The 14689-nt window shown below is 43.0% G+C and overlaps 1 protein-coding gene across 1 annotated transcript in view; it reads left to right on the forward strand.

The window, feature by feature from the left end:
- The window catches only part of DDX10 (DEAD-box helicase 10), a 183926-nt gene extending 179433 nt beyond the window's left edge, over positions 1–4493 (forward strand). Inside the window, exon 18 of the mRNA XM_086481793.1 lies at positions 4045–4493. Within this exon, the coding sequence (XP_086337919.1) occupies positions 4045–4234 (190 nt within the window). The 3' untranslated portion in view covers positions 4235–4493. The remainder of the gene's footprint in view (positions 1–4044) is intronic.
- Positions 4494–14689: the final 10196 nt, after the last annotated feature.

The raw sequence follows: 14689 nt of genomic DNA on the forward strand, positions 1-14689 counted from the left end.
CTTTGCTGCTGCTGTGTCCTGTGTTACACCTTCCTCCTTATTCACCTCTCCATCTTACAGCCCAGTAGGGGTCAAACTAATGTGAAAATACACCTCCTAACTTGTAGATACATTTTTAATATACACTACTAATTGAGCACCATGAGCCCTCAGTAATAATAAGAAACAGCTTGACTCAGCATAGGCTTCCCACAAAGCTTATGATGAAAATTAATCATGATTGTGTTGATGTGCTCTTTTTTTTTTTGTGGAAAAAATTACGAATCTCACAGTTCCTTCTGAATATGTTTTATATTTAAATGTTGTACGTTATAGACATCTAGGCCTATGGGCCTCTGGAACTCCAAAAGTGAGTATAATTTTTAGGATTTCAAATCTGCTATGTCCTAACTTGTGAGATTTCTGAGTTGTTTTAATTGCTAAGATATTTTGAACTAATGTCTTAGATGAAGCATTAGTCAATTATGAATGCAAACTGGGCTTCAGAGTCCATTCAAATGCTGGAAATAATTGGCTTTTTCGCAAACAAACTAAAATGTTTTTAATTAATGAGGCTTCAGTCTTTAAAGTAAACCCCTATACTTTGTCCTGATAAAAGTGAACACCTTGAAACTCCAGCCCAAACCCACACTGGCCGCTTGGAAAAGTGAAAAGTCTTAGTGATTTAGAGTATTTTCATGTACTGTCAGTGTAGCTTCAACACTTATGGGATATCATAAGCACTACAGAGAGAAATAGAGAGTCCCTTCCCCAGAAAAGGAATAAAACATCGGTAGCAAACACTGGAAAGCCACCCCCATGCAAATGACAGCAGAAAGCCAGCAAAGTTACTACATCCTTTGAAACATCCTGATTTTAGGAAAAGTATTTGGTGCAAAGTCATCAGCTAATCACGTAGTCATAGAATGCTTTGGGTCGGAAGGGGTCTTTAAATATCACCTTATCCAACTCTCCTGCCATGGGCAGGGACATCTCTCACTAGGTCAGGTTGCTTTACACTGTTTCTTTTAGGCAGGGAAGGACAATATAAAGGTAGGGTGTTTTGTTTGTTTTAATTGTGGGAATGCAAGGTGTTTCTCATAAGAACTCTCTCCTCTCTCTGTGCTGTAATGAGTGGACAGGAGTTGGCACCATTCTTCTATGAAAGGTGGGATGGATGAGAGAGGGAGGCAGGTCACAAGTCTGCAGTGCAGTGCAAGGTCATCAGACCTCATGTTACTCCGTCGTCTCGCTGGAGCCAGACAGCACAGTGTACAAGCCAGGAAGAGGAGGCAGCATCGTGCTGCCGATCCCTCTCAGAAAGCAGTCAGGAACTTGTTGAAAACTGCCATGTTTTGGGGATAATGTTTGGGTCAGGCTGGTTTCCAGTGAGTGGTGAAACCAGTGTTTCACAGACTGGTAACTAGTCCTGTTAATGGAAAACAAGGTGGGCAGATGAAAGTGGTTTGAATTGGGCATTGGGCTCCTGTGCTGTGTTGGTTAAAAGGACAGTATTCCCCAGTTTCAGCTATTCATCATAACTGCTGTTTCTAATTGTTAAGTCTCTAAACAGTATTTCTGAATGAAACATTTCACGAACATTACATTTCCACTTAAGCAATTACAAAAATTGGAGCAATTAAAAAAATTCTTGAAACATTTTTATTGAAGTAAATTGAATTTTCTGGGTAGAAATTTGCCAAGTTTTAATTGAAAATCTTTTAACCATCTATTTTAAAAAAGCCTGAACTCAGTCTTTGAAGTTCCGTTTTTATTTTTGTTATATTCTTTAAAATACAAACATGAAAAACGGACAATGCCTTTTTGTTTCAGTTAACTTATTTGGAGAGAATGGTTTGGGGTGCAAGGGGTTGCATTCTGCTTTTTTTATGTATAAATTCTACCCTACAGCATATGACAATGAGCTCTGTATAACCTGGTACACAGATATTACGTCTTGGAAGAGATTTTTTTAGATTAGATTATTTTAATCTTAGAGAAGATGATCTATAGCAAATTTTTTGTTGTGGACAAAAAACACATGAAGATACATGAAAGCTTGGGCTTTCCTCTTGTTGCTGTCGTGTGGCCATGTGATAGAAGTCAAAGTATTAAAAGAGATATGGAGCCATTTTGTCCCGACTGAAGGCTGCAAAAGGCAACTCATTCAAATCTTAAGAAAAGCAGCAGAAGAAATAGGAATCCACCAGGGACAATAGCTGTGTCTTGGTTTTTCCCGTTCCTCTCTCAGCAAAGAGGTGCTTAATAGCTTCCAAGGAAACCTTCTGAAAGACTCATAGAATCACAGAATGGTTTGGGTTGGGAGAGACCTTAAAGATCACCCAGTTCCAACCCCTCTGCCATGGGCAGGGACACCTTCCAGCAGACCAGGTTGCTCAAAGCCCCATCCAGCCTGGCCTTGAACACTGCCAGGGAGGGGGCACCACAGCTTCTCTGGGCAACCTGTGCCAGTGCCTCACCACCCTCGTTGTAAAGAGCTTCCTTCTTACATCTAATCTAAATCTCCCCTCTTTCAATTTGAAACCGTTATCCCTCATCCTATCACTGCACTCCCTGATAAAGTGTCCCTCCCCACCTTTCCTGTAGGCCTCCTTTAAGTGCTGGAAGGTACTTAAGAGTACTTAAGGTACTTAAAGATCCCTGGAGCCTTCTCTTCTCCAGGCTGAACAACCCCAACTCTCTCAGCCTGTCCTCACAGGGGAGGTGCTCCAGCCCCCTTATCGCTTCATGACCCTCCTCTGGACCTGCTCGAGCAGCTCCATGTCTTTCTTGTGCTGGGGGGCCCCAGATCTGGATGCAGCACTGCAGGTGGGGTCTCATGAGAGCAGAGTAGAGAGGGAGAATCACCTCCCTCAACCTGCTGGCCACACTTCTCTTGATGCAGCCCAGGATGTGATTGGCTTTCTGGGCTGCGAGCGCACATTGCTGGCTCATAGTTGGTCTTTCATCCACCAGCACCCCCAAGTCCGTCTCCTCAGGGCTGCTCTGGAGCTACCCATCGCCCAGCCTGTGTCTGCCCTTGGGATTGCCCCGACCCAGGTGCAGGACCTTGCACTTGGTCTTGTGGAACTTCATGAGCTTTGCACAGACCCACCTCACCAGCTGTCCAGGTCCCTCTGGATGGCCTCCCTTCCCTCCAGCGTGTCGACCGCAACTCACAGCTCAGTGTCACTGGCAAACTTGCGGAGGTTGCGCTCCATCCCACTGTCCATGTCACTGACAAAGATGTTAAACAGCACCAGTCCCAATACCGACCCTTGAGGAATGCCACTTGTCACTTGGTCTGCACTCTGACCATGACTCTTTGAGTGCAACCATCCAGCCAATTCCTTATCCACCGAATGGTCTATCTATTAAATCCATGTCTCCCCAGTTTAGAGACAAGGGTGTTGTGTGGGTCAGTGTCGAATGCTTTGCACAAGTCCAGGTAGATGTTAGTAGCTCTTCCCTTATCCAGCAACGCTGTAACCCCATTGTAGAAGGCCACTAAATTTGTCAGGCCCAATTTACCCTTAGTGAAGCCATGTTGGCTGTCACCAATCGTGCCTCTGTTTTCCATGTGCCCTAGCATAGCTTCCAGGAGGAAGGGGGAAGAATGGCTTGAGTCAAATGGACCCAAATCAAAACTGTGTAAAGTGTAGGATTTGCCAGTGAAATGACAGTTGTCATATTTGTATTTTTGTTGCATATTCATTTTAGACAAGAACTTGCACTCATGTTAAGGTCCCCTGACACATCACTAAATCAGTTTTATCAAGTTGCCTGTCACTCTATAAGGCAGCGAATATTAGATAAGTCTGATAGCAATATCTTGATATATTGTAATCAATTAAGACAGCAGAATATCCACTACCACCTTGGCCAAAAGCAGTTCTAATTTAGACATTCGGAATTCATCGGCTTGTATTGCTTCACCCTTCTGAATTGTAATTTTGTTTACTCTTATCTTGACATAAATTTGCCTTGTTTAAAAGTAATTGTTTGATTACATGATGATATTGATTACCACAGTTGTTAAAAAGACTAATTGATTTGTTTCTGCAGTGAACCTGAGGAGAAGAGTGGAAGAAAGAAAAGAAGCTATAGCAACAGTACTGCAGCAGAAGAAATGCCACTGAAAGGAAAGAAGGCGAAATTCAGCCAAGAGGAGGACCGCTATTTGCCATTAGATACTGGGCTTTCTCTGGCAGAGGATGAAGAGCTTGTACTACATCTGCTCAACAGTCGCAGCTAATTATTTTTCTGCACGTTTTCTTTTCTGGGACATCTCCACAATTTTGTCAGTAGTCTACACAAAATGAATTTGGCATTTGGGCAGCTGGGTAGCAGTGGACGCAGATAAATGAGTTCCATGTGCAGTGGGATTGCTTTAGATTGGCTTAAAGATTATAGACAATATTTAGTTTGGTTTATAAGGCTTTCTAAACTAACTTTCCAATCTAAATCCCTGTTTTGCCGTAACATGTTCATAATTTAAAATCTCCAAGTTTTGAAGCAATGATCTTTTTTTATTTTTGCTTTAAATAAAAACCAGATGCTCCTTTCTTGCCTGTGTCAGGTTTTTTATTTTAGAAGGTAAATGTGTACTAAAATTATTAAAGAAAAATTACTGTTGGCAGCTCAAATCGTATTACTTAAAAATAAAGTACATTTTTTTTTCTTCTGTGTATCATGCTCATATTTTAATAAAACTTTCTAAAGCCTTGGTGTAAACCTTTAGTGTCTCTTTCAACTTGTTATGAAAGCATTTTTTAATCCTCCAGTTATAACTTCCATTATGATTCTGTCACTGGTGTTAGGCAATTCAGAAAACCACTTTTGGAAGCTAAAACTGAATCTGCATTTGAATCCTATATGAACGAGAACACAGTGATGCCACAAAAAGGTAGAATGTAACACTGCCTGATAAAATTGGTTACAAGCTGGATTGTATTGCAGGCTTATAACTGGAAGTGAGCTACTTTTTTTGAACTATTTTTCTTCATTATATTTGGTCATAATTTATTGTTGAGCATATTTTCAGGTTTCATCCAATCAAGCCATGGCTGTTTGTTGCAGGTTTTGTGCCTCCTTACCTGTAACAGCTGCGCCTTGATGAACAGCAACAAGACACGCTATGTGAATGCTTTCCCCAGGAAAGGGAAGGAGCGGACGTTCTCTTAGAAGCAAACCAAAATATTAATATAATACCGAATTCTTAGTTATTTAAGTAGTTTTTTCTTCTCTTACTTGCACCCAAATGCCAGCTATGAGCCAAGTTCTCTTCTTGCTTGCATTCTTGACTACCCCCTCAAGAATACTGGTACACTGTTCAGAAAAAAGTATGGTAAACCCTTGCAGGAAATATGGAGAATGATGAAAACTACCGAGAGTTTTAGACATCTCTGAAACAACCTAGGCAGAGGAAAGGCTGCTGTGCAAGAGAACAAAGGAAAGCAGGAAAATCCAGTGTGTTGTTTGCCAACAAGTTTTTGACAACAAACAGGCGTGTAAAGTGATGATTGTCTGGTTTTGGCAGACCTGTGTCTTAGTGAAGTTTACATGGCAAAATAGAGAGGAAAACACTGAGTAGGTACAAACACCTGAGGGCTTTCCCCTGTTCCTTCCCTTCAGCAAATCATAAAGTACATGTTGTCCCCAAAAGTGGTATGTGTCTTCCTGTCGCCTATATCAAAAACATATGAAAGTAAATACTTCCTTTTTTTTTTTTTCAATACCATTTTTTCCATTCTTTTTTGTTACAGAAGTCTATCAGCACCAATTCAGTACAAGCCTTTCTTCCTCTCCCTGTACCCCATGTTATCTTTTAGCTTGGTTACCCCAAATTGAAAATATACTGCAAATTCTTGTCTCCAAATGTTGCTTCCGCTGTTCTGCCAGCAGGCAGGGCATCATAAAAACAATATTACAAGCAGAGCACATCTGCCATCTGCTCCTTCCTGACAGTGTGGAATGAGAAGAAATGACCGAGTTTCATAAACAGCTAAACATGAAAGATGGGACCTGCTTGGCAGCCAATGCACAATGTTGTTTAGTCTGTGGTGCCACAATGGGCCTGGAAAATGCTGTGATCTGGGAATAGTATCGCTGATGAATCGGTTAATGAAGAAGGATCTGCTGTGATGCTGTTGTGACTGTGCTTAGGCTCCATCACGTGAACGGCTGCAGTGAATGTGTCAACAAATGCCTCTGCACTGGGATAACAGGTCCTGCTCCTGCAGGCATGGAGAAAGGTGGTAAACTTCAGTGCAAGGTGCAGAAACAGCAGAAAGCCATTCAAAGATGAGCTGGATGCAGATGATAATAAATACGGTGGTGTATACATCTTATTCAGAGGTATTCATACATTCATAGCATACTTTGTGGTGATCAGTTGTCTTGTACATCACTTGATGTCTCTCAACTCAAATCTTTGCTCTGAGAAGGTTTGACGTAGTTTGCTGGGGCAAGTAGGTAAAGAAACCCAAAAGATTTACTGTTTCTTACTGGAATATTCTCATTCATATGCTGGGGTGTGAGAAAAGTATTCTTACCAAGTGAGCAGTAAGACTAAGAAGGATTGTGCTGCACTTGTATTCTTATGATGTTTTCATTGTCTGCGTAAAATAATTTTTGAAGTGCTCTTCCTTTTGTATTTTGGAATAATAGAGTTTCTGCTGTATTGTGTTGTTTGGTATAGAGCAGCCATTGTTTCTTGAATCCTTACAAAGTTTGCCCATCTACTTCAGATGCAGCTCTCGTTGAGTGGATGGCTTGTATGTAGAGCGTGACTCCCATGAGAATGGGGCCTTGTGAAAATGTGGAGCGAAGGGCCTTAAGGCAGGTGCTCCTTAATGCGATGAGTGTATCCAAGAACTGGGAACTGCTGCATGTGCTAGAAAGAACAAGGGAAAAAAAGCCAGCATTCAGCGTTTTGAGGCAATGGCTGTGGTTCTGGGTTATCATTCCTGTCAGCTGTAGATGTGGTTTAAGAGGCTTCTCACCAGCCCTGCTTTTGGCTGTGCTTCTGGAGTAAGAAAAAAGTGCAAAGCACACAAACCAAATACTAATCTCAGAAATGCAAGGGTTGACTTGACTGAAGGGTATTTTCCAGGGAGATCGTTTGCTTTTCATGCCTGTGGACCTCTCAACCTGCTGCCGAAAGACCTGGCATGTGTATCCAGGGCTAACAGGCAGGTGGAGTGGGGCCAGCTGGGGATGCCTCCCATTGTCTCCGTTTCTCCTGGTCCCAGGTACCACATGTGTTGCTGTGGCATCAGAACAAATCCCGGGCTTTTGCAAGTTTGTACTTCACATGCATTATATCCCAGCTTTACACAGGAGAAGTAGAAGTGTGGAGATCATTTGCCTTGCCTGTAATCAAAGATTTCATTTATGACTATGTAGTTGAATCTATGACTCCTCAATCACTTGTGGTTTAGCAAGAGCAGCCTCCCACTAGCTGTCTGAGCTGCCTTCTGTGTAGGACCCTAACCTTCAGGTGCCATCGTGCCTGGTGCTGTGAGAACCCTGGGATGGGTTTTGGGCTTCTTCTGACCCCAATAGGCTGCAGACCTCCATGAAAAGGGGACGGAAAGTCCCCTCTGGGGACTGCATTAGGAGGGGTAGCAAGCTCTGAGTATGGTGGTATTTTCCACTGGGAAACATCCTTAAATTGCCAAGCAGGAAAACTTGCTTTAAAGAATGGATTTTCATATTAGTTTGCATTTGTACTTTATATTAATAGTGGTTGGTTTCCTTCTGCTGCTAGAATGGTTTGAGTGTGCTGATTTATAGCTGGGTACAGCATTAAGACAAAAATCTAGTACATTTAGCTAATTCTATTACATTAGGCATTTATTAATGGTATAGTTCAGTCGGCTTTTATTCAGAGTCAAATTTTCTCTTTGTTGCATACAAAATAATAGACATGTGCTACTGGGTTATTTATTACAATTTGTTTGAAGCCTCTTTTGGATGGAAACTGGAATTCAGGCAAAAGTCGTGAGAGCATTGAAGAGTTTGGGGTTTTTAGGTGAGTTAAATAGACTGACACTAAATGTGCTAGCTACTGAAGGTGTCCAGCTTGCAGTATGTCCATGGGGCATATTAAAATGTGTCATTGCAAAGATACTGTTCTGCCTCAGCGTCATAGAAATTCCTGTTAGGTGTTCACTTTGTAAAGACCTTATTGATGCAGCACATTAAAATGTGTGAAGAGTATAAGAAATTTAGGCTCCAGCGTAAGTGGTTGCAAATTAATATTTAACATTTTAAATGGGTATTTTTCTTTAAATATTATATGAATAGAATTTTTTTTTTTTTTTTTTCCTTCTGCAACTGAGTGAGTCCAGCTAGAGCATTGACTGGTGTGTCCTGCTGTCTGGCCAGACTCATAAGAGAGAGGGAAATGCCTGAAGCAAAACATTAAAAAGCAGAGAGCTGTGGTAGAGAACATTCAACTCAAACTATAAAAAATAATACGAGATCTGAAGATACTGAAGTGACTCTGTGGGTCCCTATAATCCTGGATACATCATGATAAAGCAGATATAAAACACAAGAAAAAAATGTCTCTCAGTAAATGTTGCAAATAGGTGTTTTTCCTTATCATGCTGCTCTCCAGTTTGACCTGATTGATGCTTATTTCTTGTGAGAGACTGATTATTCCTTGTAGCAGGGATGCTAAGCTCTGGTAGGCTGCTGCTGCAGAAATGGCCACTGTGGTTCAGGATGTGGCTGCTTTTATGCTGGAGGTCACTGCCCCAGCCGTAACCTTCCTCTGACTAATAACCTGAGGTTTAAATTAAGCTGGTTGGTTCTGGCTTGAAACAGATGAATCCTTACGCTGTCCATTTTGCTAACTGGGCAGAGGGCTGTTAACAGGCAGCCGAAGGACAGTAACACTTCCTTGTGCAGCATCTGCTTTTGCTGTTAATTTGATAGGGACCTTGAGCAGAGCGTAGCCAAACTCTACACCCAGCATGCTTCAAGCTAGAAGATCCGGAACACATCTTAACTCCAAGAGAAATACAATTTCCAATCAATAGTTTTAGTAAGAAAAGACTATTACCTTCTCTTTTGGACCACATTTCATTAGATTTCTGTGCTTTATTGCTCTCTTCTCTGGTGTTTGCAGCTCCTCTGAATTTAGTCTCATCATTTCAGATTAATGTTTTATTCTCAGAAGGATCTGCAAGTTTTTATCTTTAAAAGGTGGAACGAGATGCCAGAAAATTGCATTGCCATTGTCTTTGTGAGTCATAAAATTTTCTGTCAAGACTTTAGTCTATACCATGTGAACACTTTTCTAATGAAGTACCCCCATACTTCAAAGGCAAATGAGTCAGTCAAGAACATCAATGAAATAGAAAGCCTAATGCAGAAGAAGATTCTTTTCAGGCCTAGGAGGTGTTGCTACGATTAAATCAGTAGAGAGAAGTCGATCTGTTCCAAGAATGCCTTCTGCATTGCCTGTTTTTGTCCTTGTCTGGCCAGAAGCTGTTTTTCACAAAGAAAACTATTTCATGTAAAAATGATTGCTTAAATTACACTAGCTAGCGGATTTACCCAGGAGTGGAATCTCTAGGGTAGATGCTATCTGTAAGTTTTGCACATCATCTGAGATGTGTTTTGTCTATAAAATATAGATAAGTTTAATTAAACTAAATTGGTTTTGTTGAGCAGTTTTTGAAATCCTTTTGAGCTGAGAAGTAGCTGTGCTGAGATTTCAGCTGCATTAAGAGGAAACTAATGAGCATTGTTCTCCTAATCACGTATGGGATCCTGGAGGAAGATAATGTTCCAGGCTACGGCCTCTCCAGGGCTACAGAAGTCCTCTCTCTCATGCACAGCTTGTCCCTCTGATGCTAAACCTAAGCTGTTACAAAAAAAGCCGTGTGTTAAGGCTGTGAATTGAACTTGCTGTTACCAGTGTTGATGTGCTTGAGCTTATCACGCTTAAGGTGAAATGGAATTGGCTCATTTTTTTGCAAGTCTGTCACGTATACGTTATATACAAATATACATATAATACTTCATAAGGAAGTGAAATGGTTCCTCCAATCTGTATGTTTAATGGCTATACTCATGTGATCCTTCCCACTAACTGCCTTTGATTATACGGAAATGCAACTTGTTTTTATTCCGTGAACTCAGTGAAAGCTAATGAATATAGCTTAGGAACTAATTTAAGCTTGCTAGTCATCACAAATGTCTTAACAAATTGAGTCTCAGCAGGTTACACGTTTTATATGCCACTGCCCCAAGTACAGTTTTTATTTATTTGGAGATGTTACCAGGCCTTTGTGGAAAACAGGGGAATTTGGTTTTGTTTTTAGCAGAACTTTGTTTTCCCTTCTTAAAGTAAATACTAATGTGAATCATTTCCCCTAGCAATGAGGTGACTCTATTCCAGTACACTTTCAGTTGCACTCAGAAACTTGCCGAGGTGCTTCAAATTGATACCCGGACTTGTCAGTAAGAAGACTGCTCATGGGAGGGCAAGTGTGCCTTGCCCTGGGCCTGAGCCAGTGTGAGCTCTGCCCTGGCTTCAAGCCCTGGGCAGACTGACACAGCAGCTAAAGCCTCGCAGTTACCCCCGCTCTCTCATAGGTAGCTTCTTTTATCAGTAACACGAGAGGTGGTAAAAAGCCTCTTAAACCTGCCATGGAGCCATTTCTGACTCAGGTGATGAGAGTTATGGGGCTTAAGTTATAAGACAAGCCTGACCATCAAGTTGGGTGTCAGGGCTGTGCCGGTATGCATACCCAGCACATTAAGCGGCTCATTCCTTGGGTGGTCCAGGCACCCCCAGGCCATGCTCTGCAGTGGTGAAGTGGTGGAGTGGCTGGAGCCCATGGGCAGACTTGAAATGAGACAATTGACTGAACCTTCACAATTCAAATGCTTCAGTATTTGACTCCAGGCAGGAATTTCAGAGTACTAGAAATTTTCCCAAGGGCTTCTCGTGCTGTCTCCAGTCCAGTTGGTATGCCCGCATTAACATCCTGGGCGCAATATCCCAAAGACCTGCCTAGGCCGTTGTGTGCAGTTAAGACATTTGTAAATAGTCAGTAGAAACCCTTCCTGCAAAAAATGGTTGCACAAATGGTCTTTCGTATGTTGAGATATTTAAAGGGTGTTTTGTATGTACATAAGGTACATCAGTAGCAGGGAATTATGCATATGGAAGGATGGTCACAAGACTAAGACCAACTGAATGCCAAGAACTGAGCAAATCAGTGCTTTGAGGAGTCTCATCCAGCTGAAGATGCTGCCACAAGGACCCTGGCAGTGAAGATTCTTGTTGCCACCACAAAGCACATGATCATCCAGTTGGGAGATTTGATTCCCCATGTGAGTGTCACCCTGTGCCAACTTACCAATAATTTAGGGTGTTTTCCTTTTAACACTCAGAATGTCTGTGCAACCCTAACCTGATGGTGTGGCTGAAATGGTCGTTAGTGGGCGCAGAGACAGCAGAAAAATGCTGAGAATTCAGTAAATGATTTGGTGTCATCCCACACAATATCATACACGCTTGCAGATGGATCCTGTTCCCTGAAGGGAAACCAGATGTCCAGTGCATAATTCCCAGGTCATAGTAAATGGCAAAATTCCTACATGGATGCTGCTAAACCTGCCCTCAGTGGTCCTGACCTGTGGGAGTGGTTGTGTGATGGAGACCTGAGACATTGTTAAGAAATGAAGTAGTAGATAACCGAGGAGGCTACAGTGAGCAGCAAACATACCGTTTTACTATAACACTGCCTGAAATGCAGAGCGGTGCATGTGAGCCTCTTTCTTCCTCCAAGAGATAAAGAATGACATTTGCCTTTATCTGACTATTTTTAGAGGTTTCATCTGTAAATCTCTCCATCCCACATCAGGAAAATAAGAACATCCAGTAGCCTTGTAGGGAGCTATCAAGCTCATCTTTGGCACCCTCTTGCCAAAACCCGCCCTGCTATTGCAGGGGAGAAGCAGTCCCTAGCAGAAGCACAGGGCTCTGGCTGATGTCCTTTGGCAAACCTGTGTGCTCTAACATAAGACAGTGACAAGGTGACCTGAGGATGTCAGCTGTCAGGGACTGGGCCAGGAGCTTTCTTTCAAGCCTACATCCTCACTGACAACTTGGGTTTTTTTTTAACTCCATAAATTTGTTTTCCTAATCTTAGCAGAAAGCCAGTGGAGTGGATTGCAAGGGATCAGCATGCAGGGGAAACTCAGGGTGCAGGGGAAGGCCTTCACTGCTGCCTCCCCTCAGGCTATGCTCTTGTCCAGCATCTGCTCTGTGGTTGTGGCTGCTGGGATAGATGGTCCTTGACCCACGCAGCTGTTCCAACAGTCATCTTAATAAAGATGAGTTCTCCAGCGTAAGGAATCAAGTGCACTGGGTAGGATGAAGAGCTTGCATTTCTTAAATATATGTAAGAATGCGCTAATCTAGTGCCTTGTCTAGTGGCTAATTAAACCCATTTACTCTTTCTGCCTCTTCTTGTAGATGCTGTTACATTTTTTGCAAACTGATTTGCTTCTTCAGCACCTAATTTCAGCATAAACAATACCAAGCTGTTAGTGATGCAGAATTGCCTGGCTAAAAGAGCAGCTCTCCTCCAGAAACTTGCTAAATAAAATCAAGGGAGGGTAAAATTCTGCATTAAGTTCTCTTTTTTTTCCCCACTAAATCTACCCTGCTAAGCATATAAGGTTCTTGTTTATATCCTCTATTTCATATTGGTGGAAGTGAAGGACAGGAGTGCAGGACTTGGCCACCTTCAGCCTGCTGCAAACCCCCTCTGTCCAGGACTGAGCAGCTGCCACAGTGCCACCCTGGTGAGACCTGGGTAGCAGCATTGCTCTGCTAAGGGAGGGCACCGGGAAGATGCCTAAGCCCCTTACGGTAGTGGTTGCAGCAGTATGGGGTCTGCATAGAGACAAACAGTGCAGAAAAAAACAAGTGCCGGGAGACCCTTGGCAGGATGAGGAGCAACAAAACACCAAGGAGAGCGAAGCCAGAAGGGGTAAGACATTGGGGTGGGAGGTGGCCAGTGTTTTCTCCTGCCTACTGAAGTCTAACTGGGCCCCTCAGAGATGGCTTGGGTAGGTTTGGCCACGGGAACGTGTCCTCTCTGGCAGTCAGTAGTTGCATGCTCTGGAGTGGCTGTTCCTGTCCTGCAGGTGCAGCCATGGGGGACAGGCGTGTGCAGTTGTCCCCCAGGGCTGCCGCAGTGGGCAGCACCAATGCAGTCATTTGGTCTTCTCTGAAATTTGATCAAATCCTCTCTGGTTATTTGACAAGTGTTATTGGCCAACTACTCCATTTTGCAAGACTGTGCGCTTAATATAAGCCCTTTCATTGCGTTAGCTACTCAGAATTATTTTGCGTGTTCAAAATATGACTCTTTCTGTGGTAGTACAATGCCTTAGACATTTAACAACAATTCACACTCACATTTCTGGTGGGTAATATTCAATATTTCACCTAAATATTCTCCTCTGAATTGTAAATATTCATAATTTTCCCCATCTACTTCTGATTGCCTGCACAGACACTGAAATTTTCTTTCTGTCAGTCAAGTCATAAAGCATTAAGAGAGGCAGTTTTTCTCAACTAAGCGAAAATATGAGCTTGTCTATTTAGCTCTGCAGCAATGTTAGCATCCATTCTGTGTTCAGTTAATGTATGTGGCTGCAGCAGCCACAGCTTCTATAGGAACAAGTAACACCATGAAATCACGTGTCGAGTGTTTTATTAGGAAAATACAAAGCTCAGTGTTTGATCTTCTACAGTAAATCATCTAAATACACCCCCATCGCTGCTCTCAGCCCCCTACCTCCCCGTTTTCCTAGTCTGCTGTGTGTTATTGTGCATTACCACCCATCTGACAGGCAATACCTGCTCTGGAGCATTGTGGCAAAATGCCTGTGGTCCTCCCAGGTGAGGGGCTGGCAGCAGTCTGAGGGCAGGCAGGGAGCTTGTGTCGGCCCATCCATCCCTGGCTGCTGTGGCTCTGCCCGTGCGCTGCAGTGGTCTCTGTAATGCCCGTTTCCTTCCTGCGAGATGTCTCATCTCCTACTACAGCCTCACAGCAGCAAAACCTCCATGGACTAGCTGAGCAGTCAGGCCCAATGGGCAGATTATCCACCCTCTCCAGCATCTATTTATCACTGTCCTGACTCCTCTTGGCCATCTGGTTTTGTTCCCTGAGCAACTGCCATATTGCCCTCCAAGTGCAGCCCTCGAAGCCAAGCTGAGAGGTCCCTCTGAGGATGATGGGGCCGTGCAGGGCAGAGGATGATGCTGCAAACCTCCAGCAGTGCTCCTATATAAGTGTGCTTGTGTGAGGATGATCTTTTCTGAAATGTGTGGTTGCTGACTCCTAGGTCAGGGTCGTGTACTCTCCTTTCACCAGAGGCAAAGCTTACCCCACATTAGTCCTTGTGTACCTCAGGGTCAAAGTCTGTGTCCAGGCAGCTCTCGATCGACCATCTGTGAAGTGTCAGTTGGCTATCTGTGGAGAGTGTCTTTGGTTATCTGTGTTTATTTTATAACTGCATAAAACTTCACAGATTCATCGTAGTTCATGTGTGCTTGAAGTGAGGAATGTGTCACCTCTGCACTGCCAGCTCTCACCATTGCCCATTATATGTCATCTGAAAAGTGCATAAGGTTCAGTGAAGCAGAGGCTAATGAGTGAAGGAGCAG

The sequence above is a fragment of the Leptosomus discolor genome, chromosome 1 (genome assembly GCF_034619465.1).
Source record: "Leptosomus discolor isolate bLepDis1 chromosome 1, bLepDis1.hap2, whole genome shotgun sequence".
NCBI lineage: Eukaryota > Metazoa > Chordata > Aves > Leptosomiformes > Leptosomidae > Leptosomus > Leptosomus discolor.